General features: G+C 33.5%; 1 protein-coding gene across 2 annotated transcripts in view; it reads right to left on the bottom strand.

Moving 5' to 3' along the window:
• LOC106472882 (cytoplasmic protein NCK2-like) overlaps positions 1 to 27,896 on the bottom strand; it is a 33,980-nt gene that overhangs the window by 3,089 nt on the left and 2,995 nt on the right. Inside the window, exons 2-4 of one of the 2 annotated variants that reach the window (XM_022401427.1) lie at positions 22,362 to 22,459; positions 14,570 to 15,642; positions 6,809 to 7,509 (exon numbers count right to left, since the gene is read on the bottom strand). In XM_022401427.1, the coding sequence (XP_022257135.1) occupies positions 7,309 to 7,509; positions 14,570 to 15,642; positions 22,362 to 22,365 (1,278 nt within the window). In that variant the 5' untranslated portion in view covers positions 22,366 to 22,459 and the 3' untranslated portion in view covers positions 6,809 to 7,308. Of the gene's footprint in view, positions 1 to 6,808; positions 7,510 to 14,569; positions 15,643 to 22,361; positions 22,460 to 27,896 lie in introns of those variants that run through there. The other variant, XM_022401428.1, reaches the window with a different exon arrangement.

The raw sequence follows: 27,896 nt of genomic DNA, 5'->3' as shown, positions 1-27,896 counted from the left end.
ATATATATATATATATATATATATATATCTGTGTCAGTCTAAACTACTTGTACCTGATGATGACAAAGCTTGTCAAAACGTTGTACACTTGCTGTTATGTTAAACTAATATTAAAAGTTTTTCTTCATTACCCATTCAAGCCATCCTCAAACATTATTTTTTATGAAATATTACAGTGAAAAATAGGCTGTTTATTTTTGTTCCTGCTTGATTTTGGAAAATGCCAATGTAAATATGATTCTTTTCCTACCATTTTAACTAATAAAAGACTTAAATATTACCTACAGATAATTTCATCACAATGTTTTTATGAGTTACAGATTCTCTATATGTATTAAATATTAACTGAAATAGTTATAAAAGTTATTGTTCAATTTTGTTGAGAAGTGCCATAATACATGTAATGTAGAAGTTACTAGTCAACATCTCAAATAGCATTAATACAGTAATGTAGCCCGGCATGGCCAGGTATTTAAGGCACTCGACTCACAATCTGCGGGTCGCGGGTTCGAATCCCCGTCGCACCGAAACATGCCCACCCGGTGTCCAGACTAGGACGTTGATCCTACTCCTGGATACTTACTTCCAAAAGAACTTGGAGGTGTGAGAAACACCATACGAAACTACTAATACAGTAATTATATGTAAAAAAACTAATAGTTTCTTAAACTATTTAATATGTAAAATGAAACATAACAGGGACTCATAATCCTTAATGATACTATACAAACATGAAATGTGCTAGAATTGTAACTGCTATAGTAGTGCACAACACATCATGAGCATGAACAAACAGCCACTCAATTAATACATTTATCAAAGAAAATACTTCATGTTTGAAAAGTATCAAGATAGTGTTTCTTTATATAAGACAGTCTATAACATTTATATGATATTTCTGAAGAAATCCTAACAATGTTGCTTTATAAAAATGTATGAATTATAAAAACAAACAAATTTTTCTTTCTTGGAATACTATGCCGAGTATCACTAAAGAAATAAAGAATTCATGACAAAATTTCAACTACATATCCATTGTTCTAGATATCTCCCTAAAAGGCTTTCTGCATAATACCAGGGTTTTATAAACCAACTCTTAACACAATACCCTATATAAAAATACAAGATGTATAATGATAAAAAAACGTAACACAACTTGCTTCACATTTTACTATATTTAGCATCACACTCTTTCTAAAATATAGAAAATTTTATTTATCTTCACATAACAGCTATGAAGATAAATAGCTGCAACCTATTAAGCAGCAGCAAAAAAATTTGTCAAATAAAATTTTTATAAGAATAAACAAACATGGATCTCATAATGAGATTAAAAACAATATTAAACACTACTATTACTTCCTGAAAATACATCTAATAAAAACATAGATTGTAGTAAAGTAATATGGAAATTTGTTTTGTAAATGTACTAAGTGAATAGTTGATTAAAATGATGCACATAAAAATAGATTTCAGAAAAAACACTGGTAGCACTAAATGAAGGTACTGCAACTAGCAATAGACACCCAAACAAAATTGAATAAAATAAATTATGGAAAGATACATGATCATAGGCAATCACAATGCATGAAAAAAATATTTCATGAAAGGTTTTATGGACAACCTGCCCAGAGGACTTGGGTGAGAGATAACTGATATTTTATGCACTTATATGAATCTGATATAAATACACTGAAACACTGTCCTTCATTTAAGTTCTTCAGACAAGTTGTCCATAAAACTCTTCAAGTGTACTCCATCAAATCATTCTAGCAATAATTAACATAGTAAAAAAATAGAATACATAATATATGTAATATTTCATAATAATTCAGTTAAAAATCTTTACATGAGTTCCTAGTATGCATTTTCCTGCATTTAGTTGTGATTACTTATGAAAAACAAACAAACAAAGATATTTACACTTGAATTATAATCATTGCAGACTACACAAACAATCATCCTTTCCAGCATTAAGGTATTAGATCATGAAACATTACCATACACAGCAACCTTATTTTTTAGACTATTGTAGCACATTTGCTTGTATACTAAATGAAACAATAATTAGTAATAAATGTGAAAATGAATACATATATTTTTTGATACATATTGACTTCTTGATGCTACCAAAGAGAACAGAGAATTGAACATGCATCACTAAAGTTTGTTTCCTTATTGCAGATATTTGCACAAAACTACATATTATATTAGCTGTCCCTAATTTTGAGCTGCTAGAATAGAGGGAAGGCAGTTAGTAAACAGCACTATCTACAGGTCAAAGTATATAACTGACATGAAAACCAAAAATTAACTTCTGTTAACATTATAAAAAAAAAGTTTTTTGCTGCGTTACAAATTTAAAATGCTAGATTTTAGAAACTCTGAAACTTTTCAGAATTGGTTTTCAGAAATTTAAATATTCACCATCAATCTCCCATCATCAGCACCTGAAAATAACTCTGAGAATATCTGTATCACAATATACCATTCACAGGAACGATGACTCCATATGAGTAGGAATAACAGCAATCATCAGCTAAAATGAGCATCTTTTAGTTACAGCAAAACATGAAGTGGTTTGGCAACATAACACAAGCTAGAGGTCTTTCAAACACAACCACAGTGAAAGGACGATAGGCAGTCCAAAGATGACATGACAGAAGAATACCATCATCTGGATATGAGTATCATAGGCAGCTTCTTTGAACCTCAAGATATAGATTGAGAGGGAGATGGTAAAAAAAAAACGTATCAATACTGGCATTCCTACAATCAACTTGGTCAAAGGAAAATACTATACTGTAATTGTTTTTGTTGAATTACCGTACCAAATTTGTAATAGTGTAAAATACTCTGATTATCTTTTATTTAATGAAATAGTACTTTTTCAAGGCCATAAAATAGTACTCACAGACTTAATTTTGAGATATAAACCTTACATGCTCTTGATGGAAAATTAACATCATGTTTGTCATTGATACTTTTATGATTAACTTACTTTCAGATACATATTAATGATTTCTATAAATTTTGTTAAAACATATAAAATAGTTTAAGTTGTCCAAAAATCTTTTTATATATATACTTTGTATGTGTAATAAAGATTGATATTAAAAGTAAATAACTTTTCCAAAAAAAGAACTTCAGAATTTTGATTCAAACTATCCCACCCATTTTAAAGCTACAATACAGGGCTTCACTTTTAAAGTACATATCCTTCATTCTTAATAGTGATTCAATCTGATACAAGTTCATTTTTAAACTGAGATGTATATGACGATAAAAACTTCACAATTTATACTATGTTTATCAGTAAACTCTCCAGTCACAGTTAGTTACTAACACCATATTTTAGAAAGTAACATAACCTGAAACTTTAAGTCTAATATGCCTCCAAAAACCATGTAAAGTTGACACATTACAGTACATCAAAGTTAATATGAGTTGCATTTTCCACCTTTACCTAATGTTTGGTATTTCTCAGAATAGCTTTGACAACTGTGTAAACAAAGCTCTATTTTGATAATGAAAATTTAGTTTTAAGTTTGATAAGCATATCAAAATTTAGATTTAAATTAATACATAAATTAATTTTTTTCCATAAAACTCCAGAGGTAATTGTTAAGTATTTCTAAACAATTGAATGTTATTGAACTAAATGTATTCACCACTTTTTCATCAAAAATATACAGAGAAAAGCATCCTTTTTACCTACTGAACATAATGAAAAATGTAGAGAAGTTTGACAAGATTCTGGAGACAGATTTATTTCATTCATTTTTTTATGCAAGAGAAATTAGTTTGTCATTGGTGCAATTTAATGCAGATCTTAAGAAGAGCACAATAAAAGTATTTTGTACAACGCAGAAAATATTTCAAATGCCAGTTGAAATAAAAATTGGCCAAACTATGCACACCTACTGTTCTTCTATTGTTATTGTGAATTTTACACACACAAATGATGTTGGTGAATGTTATGAATTTTTAATACGCTTATCACATATTTTGGTCATATAATTTCATTTCATTTTCTTGTTACTGTAAAAATGAACTCTATGAAGTAAACACACAAATGTATTTACAATCTATTGGAATATTATTTTTAAATTCTCATAATACATGCACAGGTGGAGATTTATACCAGAGAGTCAAGCATGCTTATCACCTGTGACAAATATGAAGTTGAAAACATCCCGCTGAATGATATCAAAGATGAAACAGAAAGACTTTAAAAATAATAAGACACAAAAATGTTATAATGCATTAATGAGCATGAAGTAAGTTTATTTGGCACTCAATAGCATACTTTATCTATAAGTTTTCAAAGTAACTTTGGAATCTGTGGAATTCGTACTAGCCTTTGCCAAAACTATTTAAATATTATTCATGCACATATCTTAATTAACTATACATGATAAGTATATAATACCTAAATTCTTGTTGTCCAAAATATTACGTTCTAAAAATTTTAATTTTTTTTGTTGAAGCAATCTCTCCTATATGTAACAAATGTTTTACCAAATCAGCTTAAAAAAATTTTTCAACACAGGTCTTCCAGAAAACATTTAAATTACATTGAAAGGATTTCTGACACCTTTCTTTTTTCACAGACACTATTTCATAAATATATAACATTCAAACATTTATATCTAAATACTGCTGGTATTTCCGAATTTAAATCTCCCTTTTAGATAAATTTATTCTTAAATTAATAAGCTGCCCTATAAAAAAGTGAAAGGGAAAAGGGTTCCTAGAACTATTTGTTAACTAAATTTAAGACCTGTAGACAGTTAGGCATAGATGTAACTGCTATTTGGCATGTACTTTGTAATCACATTTGTACACATACATTGAGAAGTAGATAAATTAATTGTGTGTTTTACACTTTCACTGTATGAGTGAACAGCCTAAATGCCCATTGTTCCAAGTTGGAATGCCTTTGAGCACACCTTGCAATAGGCTTTGTACTTGCCATGTCAGACCAACCAATAGTTGTATTGACTGTCTCCAGCCACTTATCATTGAACATACAATTTACCATGATTTTGGTTAAGCTTAATGCAAATGGACCATAACCACAGTAGGCCTAGTCCTGCCATTTGCATTAGCAGCACTGTGCATGTCTATTAAAACAAGTCAAACTCGATTTTGTGCTCCTGGTCCAGGTAATAGGCCTAGACAGAACAAACGCATGGCAAACTCAATTTAATGCTCCCAGTTTCGTGTAGGCTTAGATGGAATGAATGCAAAGTACTATAATGCTATTAAGCATAGATGTAATATGGAACAAACCAAAGTTATGAAAAAGATACAACATCAATACCCACATAAATTATATTCAATCCCTTTTTAAGACCTCAAAAGCCAAAACCTGTGAATTTAAGTCTTTTTAAGGACTGCTAGGAACCCTGGGTAAGAGAAAATGGTGAGATAAACTAGTTATTCTTCTACACAGAGATTCAGCTTTTAAGATATATCTTTCTGATAACACAACATTTAATGGATTTTATACATGCTTTTCCTGTGGAAATACCAGAAAAAACAATAAAGTTTCTCCTTTAATTACTGCTACAAAATACAGACTACATCTAACAGTACACTTCAGTTCATCTGCTTGTACTGCCTGTAAGTTATGCGAAGCACTGGAGTAAGTTTTGTAAATTTACATATTTGGGAAATAATCAATCAAGACATTCCCAACACTTGGATCAATTAACGTCTACAAAATGTTACTGTGTTTTAAATGGAAAGCATGTCATCACTAGATGACATGAATATATTACACACACAAAACATTTTTCAGTTTAGTTTAAAACAGCACCTGATGCAAGAAGGAATAAAACTGTTTCAAATGATTGAGAGACTTAAATATGCAATAAGTAGTATTAGTACAAAAGTGCTTAAAAAAAGAAAGATAACAAAACACACCTTAAAAACAAGTTTCAATATAAAAGACAGTGTAATAAATAAACTATATATAAAAAATGTCCATTATAACATGAAGCTGCATCTTAAATCAAATAGATGTTTTACACACTTTAAAATTTCATTTTATAAGTGCAACTTAAAAAAAAAAAGAAGGTGCAATTAATTTTCTGAAATGTTGTTTGTATGCAGAGCTATTCTAGTCACCTCTAATTTTAAAGTGATAGACTAGAGGGAGGGCAGCTAGTTAACATTATCACCTCCAGCTCTTAAGTTACTCTATTTGAATAGTGGGATTTGATCAATACTCTTACAAAATATCCAAAGTGTGGAGTGTAATTTTTTCCCAGCAGTAAGGGGTATGAACCATGGAAACTCAGATACACAATCCAGCACACTAGCCACTAGGCCACATTTGGCCCAATTTTTAGAATTAGAGAATTAAAGGAAAAAAAACTGAATTTAAAAGCACCAGCAAACTACACAAAAAAGGTTAGCTTCAGTGCTTCACAAAACTAGTCAAAAGGTATACATTTTATAAAATCACTCTTCAGAAATGTTGGCTTTGTAAACATACATAAATTCCTTTTTTTTAACAATTCTAACAACCAGCTACTACAAAATAGCTTTATTATTATCTACAGGGTTAGTAGTCAAACATTTTGTAAATTAAACTGAAAAACAACAAAAACCTACAATATAGATTTATAAAATAAGCCATATAACTACTTAAAATTTGTTTGTGAAAAGTAGCTATATAAAACAATTAGATAGGTTAATTACAAAAAAAGGAATTCTATAAAGTCTACTTAAATAATACAGGACAATAATCATACTTTCTTTAAGTATGCATTGTTATTAAACTTTTAAAACGGATTAATGATGCTTAATAGAGTAAAAAAATTAGTTTGGTTAGTTTTCAACATTTTAAATTTCTGTTAAATATTAACAAAAAGTTTGCACTGAGGTAATCCAAATAAAACCTGTACAATGAATTAGAGATGTATTATTTAAAAGAAAGAATAATGTGCAATTTTAATTAGCTTTAAGAGACCATTAAGAAAATTAATGTGCCATCAGCTCTTGTGCTTGGTTGCCCATAAACTGTGTAACATTGAAAATGAACTTGTTGTCTCTGAATATTATATAAAATAAGTGTGAAACTGCAAACATCACTCTGGCATCTTCCTAAACTAAGCAAAATTTGTCTTATGTTTAGAAGTAATAGACTAGGTGCTGAACAGAAGAAGAGAGGAAAAGATCTAACTTCAACTTAGGTTCCTCTCTTCTGCAGCAGATTGTGATGGTAAATCACTGTGGGTATGTGGTTAGAACACCACATGCAAATACAGAGTAAACATTGCAAATCACATTTAATCCTCAGAGTTTCTTTAAAGGTTTGACCAGATACAGTTTGCTTCCATGAACATTAGTGTATATTGGAGCCCTTTTGTAGTGTTCAACAAGATCATCAAGAGATATAAAAGTTCGCTGGCCAACACAATAAATTCCTTCTTGTACGTGTACCCTGAAGTGTTTGTTCTTGTTTGGTGCTTTTAATGACACTGAGAAGTTTCCAATCTGTATTAAACAGAGAAAATATGAGTGAATATGGTATTACGTTTACATTGAATCATCATATTTATCTGACTTGCAACTATATTTATACACACACACATAATATATATATAGTCTAGATATTAAATTAACACATTAAATTACTACATATATGTATAAAAAAATAAAGACAAAATTATAACTAATTTATATGAAAAAAATTCTACAATTCTGAAACTTCAGGAAAACATTTGTAATAGCAATACTGACAAATTCAGTAGACTACGTTAAAACAAGATCATTAATACAAAAATAATAACTTTACATTTCTTATAAACTCAAGATGTACAAACTTTAGAATGTGTAAAATTCTAACAATACTCACATCTCTGATAAAATATATGTACACATATGGTACTGGCCACTTTATTTAAACCCCATACATTTGTAGAACATTCTGTATTTATATGCAAGATATACTGATCATGTGACGTGTCAGGTAGCTGCTTAAATCCAACAAACACAGAAATGTCATATCACTGATATCTGTAAAATCATGGTTAAGAATAATGACCTCTCCATCATTCATATGGACATAATCTTGGCATCTAGTATGAAGATATCATCAAAGACTGTTCTCTGACTGACTATTTATCCTTGTTGACTGAACAGTGAGAATATGAATAGGAGAGGCTTGTGACGTGCAACAGACATCACACTAAGTATTAAGTGACCAATTTCTTCAAGATCTAACTACACCTGGAACTACAATGTGCTAAAGACAATTAGAAAAACTGTCATATGGAAGGTAACCAGCTAGAAAACTTCTTTTCTCGAATAAAAACAGGAAAGAACAGTTCCAGTGGTGCTTAAAATACAAATTATAGATAGGAAATGGCTGGAAGCATGACGTGGTCTGATGAGTTGCATTTTACACTTTTTTTGCAGTAATTTTAGAGTAGCAATATGGAAAAAAAAAAAATCAAATGATGTATTTGATTTTGCTTTTGTTTTTCCAACAGTAGAAGCTACAGGTTGTAGTGCAATGGTTTGAGTTATGTTCTCATAGAAAGGACCTATTCCTTATTTCCCCTTTAAAAAATGCAAGTATATTAAAAATTTATTGAACATTCTTGCTGATCATATTCACATCATAATGCTGTATTTTTACCCTGACATACAAGTTTTCCAAGTTGATAAGTGTAATAATCCATTGTTCAACTAGTCAGTAGCTGTAGTCATCTTTTTTGCTTGCATAAATACTAGATTTCAATCCAAATGAGAATCTTTAGAATGACTTGAGCTTTCTACCAAAGTAATCTCCTACCAACATCTGTGAATCTATTACAGATAATACTCCTTGATGAATTGGGTTACAATGTATGCCACACTGAAACCAATTCCGATGAAAGGTTGTCCTATTAAGTATTAAATGGGGATCCTAATAAGGTGGCTAGTCAGTGTCTACATAACACTGTCTAAGCAGGAAAGTTTAATTAGATGTACACACTTTAAAACTGTCCAGACTGCAAAGTTCCTTTGTTTAAAATATACTACTAAAAATTTTGAAAAAGAAAAAATGTATATATGTATACAATGTATTTTCTTAAAAGTGGATGTATATTTTATCTGTACAAATAAAGTTTATATAAACCCAAAAAACAACTTGTAAACTGTTTCCTAACTCTCCCTGTCTTTATCAAAGGTACTTTATTTGGATATATTTTTGTCTGCCATGAAGAAGAAAATTTTTAGCTTTCAAAAGCATTCAGGTTATTGGGTTACATTGTAGGTAAATCAAAATATAAGTACTAATTTGCTCTTGGGTGCTTTCAAATACAAATCTATATTGATAATTTTTCTCAAGTTAAATTAAACCTTTGACATACACACATCTACAAGTTTTACAATGCAAATGTATGGGGATATAAAGGATTCACAGAAACAGCCGAAAAGCAAAACTTGTGTATATTAGATATACACATCAGATGTTATAGTTAGAGGGTAGTATCACAAGAATTCTGCAGTAAGTGTGTGTGCATCTGTGTGTGCGTCCTCATGAAAACAGTACTTTGTGGACACGGTGGTACACCTGCTATTTTGTTCTATCAGATGCTAATTCCTAGAAGCAGGTCTATATTGCACAAAATAAGTCTTTCTGTCTTGTATATTTTAAGTAATAAACATGACTATTAATTTCACTTTGCCCAGTCAGAATGCTGTAGCCCTTCACCAATAGGAGGGAGACACAACCTACATGTGCAGTAATCCCAGTGAAGCAAAGAAAATGTATTGGAAGTGAGAAGGAATGGTGGGAAAATAGTATCTATCTGAAATACACTTCTGAAATGTTAACTTCAGAAATACCGCCTACTTCTCTGCAACATTAAGAGCTGGAATTCTACATTGAAAATGGTGGAGGGGTTGGTACTGTTCAATTACAAAGATGAGATCTTTTCTGAAAAAGCAACAGTGATGCAGCTTTTGGGTAAGTATTCCCTATGAAGCAACACAGACTCTAAGCAGGTTCTGATGGCATTAAGCATAAGGTGTTCTTCCTTATGTAACATTTGATATGGTGAGTCTTTCCTTCTCTTGTGCAATTTATGTTTTTATTTACTTTTTATTCTTTTTTTAGTTGAGGAAGTTGCAATTAGTTGGAACATGTACAAAAATCATGATGCACACATTGGGTGTCATGAAATGCATGAATGACAGAGATGACTAAAATACACAACAGGCAAAACTCTTCACACTAGAGGCTCTGGATGAACTGGAGAATGGCAAATGAAGGAAGATGAAAACAAGAGGCACATTAAACCACTCAATGATGCAAGTAATGTGAGATGAATGTGTTAAGTCAAGTCCATGTATCAGCCTGTAAGATCTCCTTCAAAGGCCAGTGATGAAAAGAGGTAAGAGAGACTGTGATATACCAAATCTGGTGGGAGGATACACAAATCAGATTCACCCAAAGAAGAATATACAAAATAGATGAGCTGGCAAACCCAACCAGCTAAAGTGGAATGTAACAAATCCAAAGAGGAGGAGGTCTGCCATGACAACAATAGGAAATGGAGATGGTTTCCATGAAAAGGACAGTCCAAGCAAAATAGCAATGCAGAGCCCATAAAGGATACATAATACAATCAGGATCGGAGCAATTACACAATGAAGAAATAGAGTGGAGAGAGATGGGAGGAAACATCCAATCACCCTCCCAGGAAGACCAGACCTTCAAAAGAAAGAAGCAGTCTATAAATAGCATCAGTTGGTCCCTTTGATAACTAAAGGAGATGTCCAAGGTGTAAATGTTTGAAAGGCAACACTTACAAGCAAGGAGAAAAAATGGTTTGAGAGACAAGGATAGAAGAAGCAGGATGCCAGCTGTCTAAAGAGGACATGTAAAAGCTCAAAGAGCCACACAAATGTTCCAGTTGATAAGAGAGACAAAATTAATGATTTAATGGACAAAGAAGGCCTTAAAGGTTTGTGAGAACAGGAGAAAGGAGGGATTGGTTATTTGGTCGTTTGGCATTTTTTGGTGCAAAGCAATTAGGCTATCTGCACCAAACAACCAGTAAAATTCTATAAAATGTAAAAATAAATTGAGTTAAAAACTAAACAATGTCCTAAATTTGGATAAAAGACTCAAATAGAATTAAAAAGGCCAATGGCTCAAAATTTTTAAAAACACAATGAAGTTGGACAGTGTCACCATTGCCAATGACACTGTCTAACTTCAGGGGTAAACCCATAGAAAATACATGACTAAAATGGTGCTGCCACTCACAGTCATAACGACAGCATGACAGTAAAACGTGGGCTATTGTGACTTCAGTGCCACATATTAGTGAATCAGTCCCAGATAAAAGAAAATGATGAGTTAAAATTGTGACCAATGTGTAGCCTAGCCAGGAAAACTTCCTCCTTACGATCCTTGCAGAAACAAGATGGCCAAAGAGCAACAGAAGGTTTGATCTGGAAAGGATTGTTATGACCTTGCTCATTCCAAGTTGACTGCTAACTGGCATGAAGCGGAGCCTTGAATACAGGACTGTAGCCCATATATGGGACAGGCATGGCTGTGACAGCACCAGAGCAGATGGACTTAGCTGCAGTGTCAGCGAACTCATTCCTGCGTATACCTACATGGCGAGATATCCAGAAAAACTGGATAATAATGAAAGATAGAGATAGTAAGGGCCAGTCATTGTTGAATATCAACAAGAACAGGGTGAGAACTAACGTTAAGCAATTCCAGGGCCAGTAGAGAGCTAAGAGAGTCAGTGTAAATCGTACAATCAGTGTACTGCATAGCTTCTATGTGATCCAGGGCAAGAGGAGTGGCATACAACTCAGCAGTAAAACAGAAACTGTATAGGGGGATCCTGTGAGCAACCATCAAGCTACAACAAACCATGGCAGAGCCTACAGAGTCACCTGATTACAAACCATCTGTATAAACAGGAATAGATGAGTGTTTCGAAAGATGTTTGGCAAAGAGAAGATGGTACTTCCAATCGGGAGTATCCACCTTCCTCAAATGACTTAAAGAAAGGCCATAGGTGGGATGGTAATATGCCATAGCAGGATGGGCTGACCAATGAAGACAGCAACATCATCCAATGATAGACCCAATTCAGCTAGCTGCACCTGGATACAAAGGCCAAAAGGAAGAATGGCAGACCATCTAATCTGAAAGAACATAGCCCACTGAGGAAGCCAAAACCCTAGGTGGGATGCTGTAGTAGGGATAAAAGTTTAGTACCATACTGAAAAGAAAATTGCAAATGAATGGGTTAAGAGGAGGTTCATGGGACTTAGTGTACAAACTCTGGACTGGAGAAGTGTGGAAAGCCCTCATGTTATGCCAAAGCCCCAGAGGGTGAATGGGGTCCAACATCTTCAAGGCAGAGGCCCTGGCAGAACCATAGACCCATAGTCCAGTTTGGATCTAATGAGGGCATGATAGGTCTTGAGCACGGAACACTGATCTGATCCCCAAGAGGTGGAAGAGAAGGCACGGAGGATGTTCAGTGCCCTTGTGCACTTGACATGTAGCTGCTTGTTGTGAGAAATAAAAGTAAGCTTACGGTAAACTAAAAGCCCCAAGAACTTTGCCTCAGGAACCACAGAAAGAACCACATCACTGAGATGGAGCTCAGGATCAGGGTGTAAACCTCATTGGTAGCAAAAGTGCATACAAACTGTTTTGGAGAAAGAAAAAGTAAAACCATTTGCTATAGTCCACTTCAAAAAGAAATTGAGGGCAGTTTGAAGCTGATGCTCAATAAACCTCCTGTTTGACAACTGACAATAAATATGGAAGTTGTCAACATAAAGGCCATTTGCAACCATAGGAGGAAGTTGTTTAGTGATAGCATTGATCTTGATTCAGAAAAGTGTGACACTCAAGACACAGCCCTGAGGGAATACAAGTTCCTGTGTGAAATAATGGGAAAGGGTCGAACCAACACAGACTTGGAATCACCTGTTGTGTAAATAATTACAAATAAAAATGGGCAAATGGCCACACAACCCATATGAATGGAGGTCCCACAAAATGCCGTACCTCCGTGTAGTGATGTTAGCCTTCTCAAGATCAAAGAAGACACAAACAATATGTTCTCTCTTGAGAAAGGCTTTGCTGATGGAGGTTTCAAGTTGAATCAGGTGGTCCACGGTGAAGCACTGCTGACAGAACCCACACTGGGTGAGAGAGAGGAGGTTGTTTTATTCAAGGAACCAAACAAGATGAGCATTAACCATCTTCTCTAAGACCTTACACAGACAGCTAGTCAAAACAATTGGATGATAATTAGAAGGAATCTTGGGATCCTTCCCAGACTTAGAAAAAGGTAGGACAATAGTCTTGCGCCAAGCATCAGGAAAAATGTTCTCCTGCCAAATCTGGTTAAAGACAACCAGAAGAAGAGCAAAAGAGGCAGGAGAAAGCTTGAGTTCCACCAGTGTAAGGGGACAATTATTATTATTATTAAGGAAAGAGGTGATCGCTCTGCATGAGACTTGATGGCCAAGAAGGTGGGGAAAGAAACAGAAGTGTTGGAGAGGTGAGAAATACTCTCGCCCAGAGTATCAGCAATGTTCTGTACATCAGCAACTTCTTGGCCATTATTAAAGATGGAAAGGGGATGGGAAGCATACCTCCCATTGACCTTCCGAATCTTGTCCCATGTGTCTTTGGAACTGGTGGTAGAAGAGATGCTAGTTGTGAACTTAATCCAACATTTCTTTTGGCTTGGAAGTCTGACCTGGATAGTTGGAATAATTGGAAACATCAGTTGAATATTTTTTTGGCATTAATTGATTTAATCAAAATTTTGATTAACTGAGTATATTATGTGATACTAATTGATGTAATCAATGCTTATAGATAATTGGTTAACCAAGTCAATTGCCCAGCTCTATGTACTAATATATTCTAACCCAAACAAACCTCCAAATCACTTATGAAGTTAATATCAATGCACTGGTGATTTCCCACCCATAACATTCTGGATTGAGCACAGCTAGCTTACATATGTATGATGTGCCACATCCATGCAGATGTCTCAAGATTTCACTTTGGAAACAAAAGGTGTTGTAGAATTGTAAGAATAACTTGTTTAATATTAAAGCAACTAGCAACACAGTGCTAACACAGTCCTGTTCCATCAGTTAAATATAATTGTTCCTCCTCAGTAATACTTTTAGTATGTAAAACAATATGTCTCAAGGGTGCTCCCTTAATTTAAATACAAGGGTTCTAAGGTCCCAAAACTTAGGATCAACACTGATTATGTAACATACTTCAAAACATATTTGCTGGAAGTTGGAGTTCTGGGAGAGAAAAAGTGAATCCAGTGTATGTTGTGTTTACATTTTAGTTTTTCAAAACTCTTCCTTAATTTCTAACTGCATGTATATTAGCCAAGCTTTTCTTGTTACACATTCAAAATATAATAATTCAAAGAAATTAAGAAGACAATAAGTTAGAAATATATATAATGTGGGGATCAAAATTACTATATATATATATATATAAAATTATATAACTCATAGCATACACACCAAAACTTACATTTGTTTCACTGTCCCTAATTAGAAAGTCTCCATCTTGTCCAAATTCACTAAGCATCTGATCACACTGGCTTCTGGTAACATTCCCAAAATACCACTGCTTAGCTAGCAAATCCTGTCTTAAAACAGGAACTGGTAAAGGACCCCTGTTTCTGGCCTTTGCTATTGGTGATCCACTTGAAGATGTCACACTCATGTTAGATATTTCTGTTTGAATACGACTCAAGTCTGAGAAAACTGGTGTAGGACCACCAACTGCTCTGCCCATAGAAGAGGAAGAGCCCGTAGAATCCAAAGCCCAACTACCTTGTCTCATTGTGATTACTTTAACATAGTTCTTCGGTACTAACCCAACTTCCCCAGCTTGATTACGAGCCCTCCACCAACCAGGATCATTAGCTGGTCGATCAATTATCTCAAGATGTTCACCTTTATGAAACGACATTTCTTCTTCATTCTGTGCAGAATATGAATACATAGCTAAAACTATATCTAAACATTCTGTATCTTTTAATGTTCCTGTAGCTGATCCTGCAGGAGTATAGTTGTGGCTAACATCATTTAAGTCATCAAGTTCTTCCAGAACATAGTTGGAAGGAAACCAGCCAACACAACCTTCATACTCACCTTTCCACCAGCCATCATTAGACTTTTCCATAACAATCACTCGTGTGCCTTTCACTAAAGAAATTTCATCTGATTGTAGTGCTGTATAACTGTATTTTGTTAAAGCTGTTGTAGTTACCATAACTTTGTTCTTAGAGGAGGAACTGTCAGTAGATGAGGCACTAATGTCAATATCTTTAGTAGTTAAAGGTGAAGCAGTAGGAGACATTTTGGATTCACTTTTTCTTTTGACTTTTTTGCGAAAGCTATCAAATATGGAAGTTTTTTCTCGCTTAACAAAATTTGAAGGGACAAATCCAGACTGATTTTTACAATTTGACACTTTCCACCAGTGTTTGCTATCATCTACTAAAAGTAGCCTTTCACTTTTTCGGATGTCTAGTTCCTGGCTAGCCTGTGCTTGGTAATCATATTTAGCTATTACATATATATCCTCTCCACTTTTACCTGAAGAAAGAAAACAAATAATTCTTTATTAATGATAAGTTTCCATGCAAGTGTTGTTCTTTATTTATATTGGTAGATATTGCTATAAATAAGTACAAACATAACTTCCTAAACAAGTGATAATTTCAACAATTTAAGGCTCCCGGGCCAGATAATATTTCCCCAATAGTGTTGAAGGAGGTAAAAGATTGGATATGTGAGTCACTTACTACTATTTTTTGTTAGTCCTTGAACAGTGGGCAGATACCAGAGAAATGGAAGTTAGCTAATGTAATTCCTCTTTTCAAGGTGGGTCATAAAAATTGTCCCAGTAATTATAAACCCATTATTCTTACATCAGTTGTGGGAAAAGTTTTGGAAAGTCTGATAAAAGATGCTTTGCAAAGTCATTTAACAAAGTTTAGAATTTTATTGGATAATCAATATGGTTTCATTAAGGGAAAATCTTGCCTTACAAATCTTTTGACATTCTTTGAAAAGGCAACTGCTTATGTAGATGAGGGTAAGGGTGTAGATTTGGTGTATCTGGATTTTCAAAAATCATTTGACAAGGTGCCACATAAAAGGCTTGTAAAAAAATTAGTTCCATAGGTGTGGGGGATAAGTTAGCAAATTGGATAAAAGAGTGGTTGGATGGAAGAGAGCAGAGGGTTGTTACAAGTGGAGTTCAGTCAAACTGGATTAATGTTACGAGTGGGGTACCTCAGGGCTCAGTCTTAAGACTTTTGTTCTTTTTGATTTACATCAATGATATAGATGAAGGGATAGTCAATAAATTACTTAAATTTGTAGATGATCTAGGTCTTGGGTGTTGCTAACTGTGAAGAGGATGCTGATGATTTACAAAAGGATTTAGATCATTTAGTGAGTTGGAAAATAAATGGCAGATGGGTTTTAATTATAATAAATGCAAGATAATGCATGTGGGTTATCATAATTTGAATTATAAGTATAATCTTTTTTCATATTCAACAGTGAGAATAGTAGGACTAGTATAAATTTTGGCAAGGTAGGAATCACCTACAGCTAAGACAGTTTTATTTTTCTAACAGGGTGGTTGGCCTTTAGAATATGTTGTTTTCGGATGTTGTATAGGCAGTAAATTTAAATGAGTTTAAGAAAAACTTGATACGTTTATGAATGATAATGGCTGGTTTTAAGATATTTTTTGTATTTTTTTATTTTAATTTAGTTTAGAGGATGGAATAGCCAAGATGGACCAATAGGTCCAATGTTGTCCCAAAACGTTATGTTATGTTAATATCTATATATATTTTTGATATATATATATCAAAAATATTAAAAGAACTACCAGGTTCAAAATACTGTATTTTTTAATATCTTTAGTTGGTTGAAGCACTTTTGCAGCTCGCACTGCTCTTCAGCCAATAGCTATAGATGTACAAGAATTGATCAAACGTTTACACTCTTTGATTTTACCTTTTAACTCCAGGGTATATGTACAAGAAATGAAATAAAAATTTAGTATCAAAGAATGGCAATCACATCATTACATTTATTGATATAAGAATAAACACAGTGAAAAAATGCTATTATGGCCATAAAGTAACCAAATCAATTATTATAATATAATCCTTTGGAATACATTAAAAGTACACACCAAATATTCAAGGAAACCATTCCACAACTTCATAATTATATAACAGGGAAGCAATTTGTTACTCATCAGGATTTCTACCAGCCTACCCTCAAATTGAAATTATTTTAGGCAGAATTAGAGTAAATTAATCTATGAGACTATGAGTCCAAAACTGTAATTAGATCTTGAATCAGTAAAGAGGTAACAGAGCTATAAGATAAAAATTTGTACATGAAAAAAAACAACCAAAAAACTCAGAGCCATTCTATGAGCCACTGTGCCACTTTTTAAGTAACAGAAAGTTAAGTTTGTTTTGGCACAAAATAATTCCTACTGTAGTAATCTGTTTGTGTTACAATAGTGACACCGAAGGAATGAATGCAACACTGACGAAAATATAGACAAGTAAAACAAGTTTTTTCCACATTTTTTCAGACATAAACAAAGCCTTACTGACTAGGTGCAGTAGGCATAATGTACTCATGTCAGTGTACTGCTTATGATAGTAAAGAAGTAATTTCTTCAAACACTCAGTACACAACATTCAGCAAGTTATTGTGTTATATTTTGCTGTAGTGTTATTGAGGGAGGTTTTCCACTATTTTACCCGAGCTGGCTTGTTTATGGTAAAACTGTCAAAACAAAATAGAACATTTCTATCAATTTTTTTTATCATGTAATGTTGATCAGAATTTTATAGTATTTCCAAGGTATAGGCCCAAGTCATATGATGAGGCATGAGGGAATCCACAATATTGTGTCAACGATGTCATGGTAATGATCTTAATAAAGTACCTGATGTTGATCAAACATTTGATATAACCTTGTTAGTAATTTTTTTTTTTGTGAATGTATGTGACATTACTGTAAGTGATTTTTTGTTTACTTATGGAAGGGCAACTGTCTTAAATTTGATCACAGAAATGAGATTTTATCAGTATTGTACAAGGTTAAAATAGCCTTCTTACATGTACTTTAAAAGTTTTAAATTTATATTAATGTACATATATATCTAGATTGCAGGACGATTAGTCACATTTTATAACTGATTAATTATATTATCTGGCTCATTAGCAATTATATTGGATTTTTTTTTTCACTAAAGGTAAAATTGAAAATATAACCTATGATGTAAAGGCCTAATGCATTCTTTGGTTTGCCACACCCTCTGCTGTAGACTGCACTGGAAAAGTGCTTGAATTGTGTTATCAGCACAAAGGCACAATCACACATTTAGACAGTACAATGGGTTACCATGACTAAAGACAGCAGGCACCAATCAGGTGTGAGTGCAGACACACACCTGATGCTGTCATTTTCTCTTTCTCAAGTGGTGGAGGACTATCATCTTATGATGATTACACCACAGGCTGATGTAATAAATGTTGGCATATGTAGGGGTGTGAGCTTTGTTCAAGGCTTGTGACATGTGCAGGAATTCACATGGCAGTGTACATAACAGCTTTTTGTTGTGCATTTCTGAATTGTCCTTTGTTATCTAAAGATTATGTTAAAATGTTCAATTTATTAAGATATGAAATTGAGAGTGTCTTAGAGGTAAGGAAACACAAGTACCTATTTGAAACATATTGGAAAGTTTAGATAAAGGTGAGAAGGGATAAGACATCTTTGTATTAATCTGTAATTCAGAATAGAGTAAGATTACAACTAATCTAGTGCTTAACTCAGGATGTTATAAAGAAAAGTTAGTGGCAAGAATTATGGAAGATTCACCATTTGTAAGGCACAGTGGAAGTAATGACATCAGTGATGGTGGATTAAAGAGCTATAACCAGAAGTGAAAAGCTTCTCCAGTTTTAAAAATGGAAAGTGTTAGACAGCTCATTCAGAAATTCCCACAAATGTTAAGTGCAAACAAGAAATTTTAACCAGAGTGCAAGTGTTAAATGAGATTATTAAGAATGTAGCTGGGTCAACAAGTGGCTAGATCCGTGGAACAGACTTAATGGTATGAGATATAATACATGTTGGTAAGCAGGTTGAGAAATAGTGTTTGAAGAATTAAACAACTTTATTACATATTGTTTAAACTAAGTTTAGATAATGGTGAAGGAATTTCTTGGACTTTGAGGGACTGTTTAATGAATTTTGAGGATATAAAGGGAATGAATTAATTGACGGTATAGATACACAAATTGAAAATATAAGTTAGCTTCTTTTTTATCCTATTGCAATATGTTGCATGAACTTGAAAGCTCTGATGGCAAGAACTTCAAACCTTATTCATGCTGTTATATCTTGGTTAAATGAAGATTATGAAAATGTTATTCTAAAAGTACTCTGGTTAATAGAATGGGAAGAACAATAATATTATTTGTTAGTAATAAGCCAAAAATTAATGAGAGAAGTGATATTACTGAGATTGAAAACATTAAACATGTCAAGTCTTTGAGTTGAGGTTTCTCAAAATGGCATATTCTACAGGCAATCTGATAAAGTTGTTAACAATGAAAGAAATATATATGAACAGATTAGTTGTGCTATCAATAGAAATAAAATTATTACTATTATGCAAGACAGTAATTTTAATGAAATTTACTGGGTTTGTCTGTCCTCATTGTACAGCACGAGGCTAAAGAATTTTTTAAGATTGTGGGAAACTGTTTTTTCTCTCAGAATGTGAAAGATCCTGTAAACAAAAAGCTCAGTTTAAATCTTGTTCTTAGTACCGAAGATGATACAGTTAAGAATTCAACTGTACAAGGTGCTAGTGAATACATCATTATATTTGATATTTCATTAAACCAGTTGTACAATGAATAAAACTTAACCTCTGATTTTAGAAGTTCTGACGTTCAAAAACTACAAAATATTTTGAAAGTGAAAGATTGGGTGATTTATAAAATTGGTAAGAAGGTTGACGAAATGTGGGATGCTCTTGTTGGTGTAATTAAGAATTAAAAGGGATGCATTTCTTCTACCACATGCAAAAAAACCTTTTCATGAATAACTGAATAAAGATGTTAAACTTCTAATAAGTGAGAAATGCCTAGCTTATCAGGGGCTTGGAAATGTTTCTAAGAAAATCCTTGTCCTAGAGACAAAATTCTAGAAAAATGTACTTGTCTTTCATCAAAATCTACTTGCTCCTTCCCCATCCCACAAAAACACATACAAAAGTGTAGAATATAATTCTAGAACCCATGAATGAAACTAAAGAAGATAATATTAGTTATGTCAATCACACTACATCTGATATACATCAGATACAGTAGGAGTCTAGGCACTAATATATCATTAATTTTCATCAACAATGACTATTATTCACTACATTGTGTGAACCTCATTAAGCAAGTAAATTGTAATTATTGTCAATTTAATTTAAGTCATTTAAAAATCAAATTTTTTAGGGTAAGACTTAATGACACAACATTATTTTTTAAGTTTAACACCAACTGTTTACTGATATGTTTTATTATTCTTTTCTTTAATTATAGTTTTTAGGATTCTGCTTTTATTTAACAGTGAATACAATTAATACAATGTAGTCAAACATTAATGGGCTCCTGCTGTAGACAAAAGCAATACAATAAATAATACTGTTGCATTAATTTAAGTAAGTTTGTTAGTCCGTGTGTGACCTAGGGTTTGTGAATAAAATGGATATAAAGATATTTTTATATACATATATAAATAGTTTTGGTTTGAGGTTTAGAGGAATGCATTTTTCAATGTTCATGGTCATGACTACCACAGTTCAGAATTTTCAGCAACTATTGGATAGTGCGTTCTTCTGGAATACAGAAGCAGAATGAATGATTTGAAAAACAAAAGAAACTACTTGTCCAATGGACACGGTATAATGAAAAACTTCTTCCTTAAACAAACCATGTTGTCCTCAGTGTTGGTCTATATGAATTTCACACCCCTGTTACAAAAACATAAAATTCACTTGTAAAATGAAGAGTACTAAAGTTTAGAGCTAAAAGAAAAGAAATCCAAAAAGCATTTATGTTGAGGAAAAGAAAGAAAAGGATTTATTACTGATAAAAACTTACAACAAATAAGGTTCAGTGCTACTATAGTATGTGGTCGAAACAGATATTTATACTATAGCATGCAGTCTACACAAATACTATTATCATCACAGTTTTAACTTTTGTTCATTTGCAATTGGTACCATTTATTATAAATAACGTTCTTAAACTAAAAAGTACAAAATACCATTACCTAACGTTTTTGGGGCAGATATAATCGGAATGAAATTCCAACAATCAAAACTAGCACAATTATAACCTAAATTTTAGGTACTCTTTTGGAACACACAACTTATTAAATTATTATTATTTGCTGAACAAAAATGTGGATAGATATAAATTATTTAGCAAGAAATTATGTTTTAGTGAATCATTAAAATGGTGATGATGATAGTATCTGTGTAGACTGCATGCTATAGTGTAAATATCTTTGTAGACCACATGCTATAGTAGCACCTAAGGTTCTTTGTTCTCTTTATAGAAGTTTTATGTTTAAGAACAAGTTTATTGTGCCCTTTTCAGAAAAAACTAACAAGGTTTTGTTTGGAGTACTTTGTTCAGTTTTGGTTTTCATATTACATGAATGATATGTACATATTGGAAAGAAAAGAGAGACACATACAGTAATGAGAAGGGTTCTTCATTTAAGTACTTTATGAGTTTTGTTTGTTTTAGCACATTGCTATACAATGGACTATCTGAACTCTGTTCATCATGAAGAATCAAACTTACCATTGATCCACCAGCGAGTTAATTCACGAAGAGAGGCTTAAGAGTTTATGACTTGTTTTCTCTGATGTGTCGAAAAATTAGATGGGCCTTGATTCAGGTATTCAAGATTGTTTAGCTAATGTTCTGTTGTATAATTTTTTTTTCAGTATTTTTATGTTTACATTTATTCTCATGAAAGAATTATTTGATGCATTATGTAATACATGATAACCTGAAACTGCAAGTTCAATAATTTTCATCTTGATTTTACTATATGAAAGATAAACATGATAACAGTTATATAAGCCTGATAAGCATTCTATTAATATAACACATGGACAAGGGACCATTTGGTCCTTTAAGGCTGTCTTTGCAAATCTACCCTTCAGAAAAGTAAAATTTCAACCAACCCATTTTTTTTTTCAGGGAATCATTGACTTTCTCTTAAATTCCTGTAAAGCACTGGCTTCCACTACTGCCCAAAGATGCTCATTTCCAACAAGTCACCCTGTTAGAAAAACAAAACTGTCTTAAATGGAGACTACCCTGTCTTTTCCAAATCTTAAAGAAATCAATTTTTTTTTATTATAAATACTCCAGTCAATCTTATAAACATGAATGAGATCACTTCTTACACTTCTTTTCTCAAGAGAAAATAATTTAGCCTATTCCTCTAATATAACCTTTACATTCCAAGAATTCTCCTAGTAGCCTTCCTTTGAATGCTTTCCAATAAACCAATATTTTTTCTTAGATAAGGAGACCAAAACTGTGCACAGTATTTCAAGTGAGGCCTATCTAGTTACTTGTATAGAGTAATACTCTTTCATTTTCAAACTGTAATCAATGTGTATAATTACATAAAATTCTACTAACTTTACTAAGTTACCAATCCACCATTGCACCAAGATCTTTTTTCTTTAGTCACATTACTGAGTGGATTCCTATCTACCGTATTTTTCTGTGTATAAGATGCACTTTTTTACCCCAAAATTTGATGTCAAAATCTGCTTGTGTCCTATACACCGAAGGTATGAATAATATATATATGTATATATATGATATACACAAGCCATGTGTAAATATATTTAAATAGCCATGCATAGCTTAGTTCAATTGAATGTGTTATTTATAACAATTATAGTTTTTTCTTTTAAAAACATAACTATTTAAAATGCCCCCTAAATAATAAAAAAAAAAAATACAGTGAAAGCAATGAAGGTTTTGAACCAAACTAAATAACAGTAAACCTTTTTCTGATTTACAGTATTTTCTTATTTTGATGTTTTAAGCTCTTTTGTGTTTAGAACAATATATACTGATTTTTAAAGTATCAAATTGAATTTTTGTTCAATAAAAATCCTTCAAATGCGACTGTAGCTTTTTTGCCCCAAAACTTCGTCTTCAAAATAAGGGTGTGTCTTATACACCGGTTCGTCTTATATTCCAAAAAATATGGTATGTTAAACATGTGATCCAAATTTTAATTAGTATTAGGAAAGAAATTATTGTTAAATAAAAAAGTTATGTATGGCTGCCTATCTACCTAGATATGAAATTATGATAGTTATTGCATTTCATGTTGAATGTCCATACCTAATACTGTGAGTTTTTAATTTATGCATGAAGATGTTTAATTTTTAATGATATTGGTCCTTTGTCAGTATGATAATACATGACCTGGATTACCAGTTCTTCAGTGAATGTATCCAGCAAAACCTTGAGCAATTGGGGTATATTTTTTTAATTGAGCTCATTAAGAAAGTTGGGCAAATTCTCACTGATTCTACATATTAATATGTTGAATTATCATAGTGGGTAGCTAGTTTATTAATTTTATTGAGCTGCATCAACAATTTAATTAACCCTACGTGCATAGGTGGGTGTCAAAGTGTGCATGCCACAACTTTTTTACATGGTGTCATTCAACATGGTATTATGTATTTGATGTCAGAGTTATCAATTCATATTACCACAAGTATCAGGAAAAAGAATTATCCTTAAATAAAAAAGCTATGTAGGGTTTTTATTCTCCATGTAAAGTCAAGACAGCCTAGCCCACTATATGATCATTAGCCAACCATGTGATACAACCACTTCTATCCCTATTTTGTTTTTGTCTTTTTTCAAGATCAGTAACCAGGCCTACATACCTTTTTTATTTAATGATTTTTTTCCCTATACTTATTTGTTTACTTTTTTTGTTACTAGGTTATGAAAAGATTAATAATACAATAGGTAATAAAAGATGGTGAAGGCTGTTTTGCTCTATCAAATGATGATAAAATTATAGTTACTGCTAAGAACTAGGTAGACACTAGGCCTGTTGAAGAAAGATGGTGAATGAAAATAACAAATCTCAGTTTTGGCCGTTTGCCAGTGTTTGACTTTGGGATGCTCTGTATAGCTTTAAAAGTGGCATATAAACCAAAGGTAGAGCGACTATGCCAAGTAGCTTTTCATATCTAGCTTCTGATGACCCATGCATACTGATTTTTTTTACTCCTTCATAAATAATATAGGGGTTAGCTTCATAAAGACAACAATTATATAGTATACAAAGCATTGGGTATTCTACATGTTACAGTCATTATTGGCTAGTAATTCCTGTTTCACCCTGTACTTAAGCTTTTTAAAGGAACGCCATATTTCTGTAAGGAAGCTAGCTTCAAGCCATAATAACATCATTTACACTGGAATTATGATTCGTTTTTTTTAATTTTGCATTGAATAATAATAAAATTGGTAGTCAAAGATTGTGAATACTGTTCTGCTCTATCAAATGATGATAAAATTAAGTAACTGCTAGAACAATGAAAGCACCAGGCCGGTTGAAGAAAGATGATGAACATGAATAAGAAAACTTGGTTTTGGCTATTCGCCAGTTTTTCACTTTAGGAAGCTCTCAATAGCTGAAAAGCAGAATATACACCACAGATAAAGTGACTGTGCTTGGTAGCTCTTCATATCTAGCTTTTGATGACTTTTGTATTGCTTTGATACAGGCATCTGTGCCATCCCCATGTATAGAATGCTTGCTCACACTCTCTGATAACCCAACTGCATTACCTTGCACTTTCAAATTAAAAGTCATTTGAAAAATTCCATCCTACTAACAATAGATTCAAGCCATTCCGTAGTACTTCAACATCCTCAATACAGCTACAAAAACCCAAGAGTTTATTTTAAGTTATCATCAAACTTAATATATTATTACATCTCTGCTCGTTTATTAATTTCCTTAAATTAATTTTCTTAGTCCTTTCTTAATTAAAACTAGTTTATTCTTTCTCGATACAACTTTGTAATACACAGAATTTCCACAGTAACTTTAAAATTAAAATCCTTATAACATACGCTATAAATCACAGCAATTCACATACTTTACTTGTGGTGCCTACTACTCGCTTGACTCAATTATCAATTATTTCTCTTCAATTTATGTCCGACTTATATACTAAAAAAGAGGGCATCTAGCAAACGCTGGGACATTTGTGAGGTTGCCCTATAAGTCACAATCCTTCTAGAAACTCCAGCGCACATGTTCCCAGCGTCGCATGACTTCTGCTGTCATAACACTGCCTCTTCCTTAGCATTGTTCATCCCGAACAATAACCACTTACATTAAACCAATAGATAATTAACAATAACTTAATTAAATGTACTGAATTTACAAACACAAAATTAAAATTCAACAAAGTCTCTTAATTTTACGGGACGTATCTTCTTCCGTACTGGTCTCTGTCTCGTTGGCTTCTGCTTCACGTGGGGTTCATCTGCTCCATCAGGAAATGTCCTATTATCAGTAACAGTCACATCAGTGGTAGTAACTTCATCAAGGACTTCACCATTTCCATTCTCAAAACTGGGTAGAGTTTCTTCTTCGACAGTGGCTTTTTCAGGTGACACGTCTTCAGCAGCATCATTTGTTTCGTTGTTCACTTCGTTCCAACTAAAATGTCCTGGACTATGATAATGCCAAAACCTGTTGGCATGCACCACCTTCAGCTTACCTCACCGACCACATTTTATTCGAAAAGTCACGTCTGAGAGACGATCCACTATGTCATATGGGCCCTCCTGGGATTATACAACCACACCTTGTCTCCTGGTACAAAGCTGTCTTCAGCAGATCTCTTATCATAACATAGCTTCATGGAATCAGCAGACGTTTTCAAGTTTGAACGCACTTGATGGTGAATATCATACATCCTTTCAGATAACACTTTCACGAACACTGACACATTTTCAGGCAACTCTTCGTAAGGTGGGCGTCCTGTTATCAGATTCACTGGCAACCGAAGTTCCCGACCAAACATCAGTTTTGCTGGAGTGTATCCAGTGGCTTCATGCTCTGCTGTTCTATAGGCCATTGACAGTAGAGGGAGTAAGACATCCCAGTCATCTTGGTGGCTATTACAAAACTTTGCCAATTCCTGTCCCAGTGTCCAATTGTATATTTCTACCATCCCATCAGACTTTGGGTGAATTGGGGTTGTTCTGGTCTTTCATATGCCAAACAACTTGCAGCATTCATGGAACATAGCTGATTCAAAGTTACAGCCTTGATCTGAATGTAGTTCGTATGGCATACCAAATCTGAAGAAGAAATCACTAATAGCCGAAGCTACAATTGTAGCTTCCTGATTTGGTATTGCATATGCCTCAGGCCACTTAGTGAAATAATCCATCACCACACAAATGTACTTGTTTCCAGCATGAGTTTGGGACAAAGGACCAGCAATTTCAACAGTTACTCTTTCCATTGGTATGCCAACTTGATGTAACTTCTTTGGAGCATGTCCCTTATGCTTGGGTCCCCTTTTAGCACAACATGTACTGCAGGTCCTGCACCGTTCTTCCACATCTGCCTCATACCAATCCAGAAAAATCTGTGTCGCAGGCGACTCAATGTCTTCTTAACTCTGAGATGTCCTCTTGTTAAACTATCATGGGATTGATGAAGCACAACTTCCCGTAACTTTCTCGGTATAACTGTTTGCCAGGTTGTCACTTTACCATTTGCAGTTTCCCATCTCCGGACAAGAATACCATCTTCAAGCTTCAACTGGTCCCATTGTGCCCAATAGTTCTTTGTCACAAAGCTTAAGCTAAACACTTTCTCCCAAGCAGAGTGCAAAACACTTGCTTTCAGAAAATCAATTATTGGCTTCAAATCTTGGTCTTTCTCCTGTTATGCTTTAATATCTATACTTGGTTCCACTTCACCATCATCAACTCCTTCAGTCACTTTGACTTCAACTTGATCACATCTGGTTAGCACAACCTCTCTTTTGCAGCAATGTCTGCAGTCATTTTTGCAGGGTCTTCGGCTCAGTCCATCGGCATTTCCATGAGATTTTCCTTCCCTGTATTCAATATCATAATTATACTAGTTTATCTATCTGATCCAACGTGCCAGTTGTCCCTCTGGGTTCTTTAATGATCTTAACCAGCATAATGCAGCATGGTCTGTCCTGATGGTAAACCTGGTCCCATAGAGGTAAGAATGGAAATATGTCAGACTCTTTACTATAGCAAGGAGTTCCCTCTGTGTTACACAGAAGTTCCTTTCTGGTCTACTTAGGACCCTACTGAAGAAGGCCACCACATTTTCGTTTTTGCCCACTTTCTGAGACAACACTCTTTCAATTCCAACATTACTAGCATCACAATCCAGTATGTATGGCAGTGAGAGATGGGGTAGCTTTAAAAGTGGACCTGAGGCCAATTTTTCTTTCAATGTTTTGAAAGCATGCTGGCAAGAAACTGTCCATTCGAACTTCTGGTCTTTTTTTTGTTTAAATCATGTAGTGGAGCAGCTATTGTTGCAAAGCCCTTTACAAACTTCCGGTAATAGTTACAGAGTCCCAAGAAGTTTCTTAACTCTCCCACATTGTCTGGTATTGGCCAATCACGCACTGCTTGCACCTTGTTAGGATCAG

Source organism: Limulus polyphemus, unplaced genomic scaffold (genome assembly GCF_000517525.1).
Source record: "Limulus polyphemus unplaced genomic scaffold, Limulus_polyphemus-2.1.2 Scaffold5700, whole genome shotgun sequence".
Classification (NCBI taxonomy): domain Eukaryota; kingdom Metazoa; phylum Arthropoda; class Merostomata; order Xiphosura; family Limulidae; genus Limulus; species Limulus polyphemus.
This window is presented reverse-complemented; position numbering and strand designations above follow the sequence as displayed.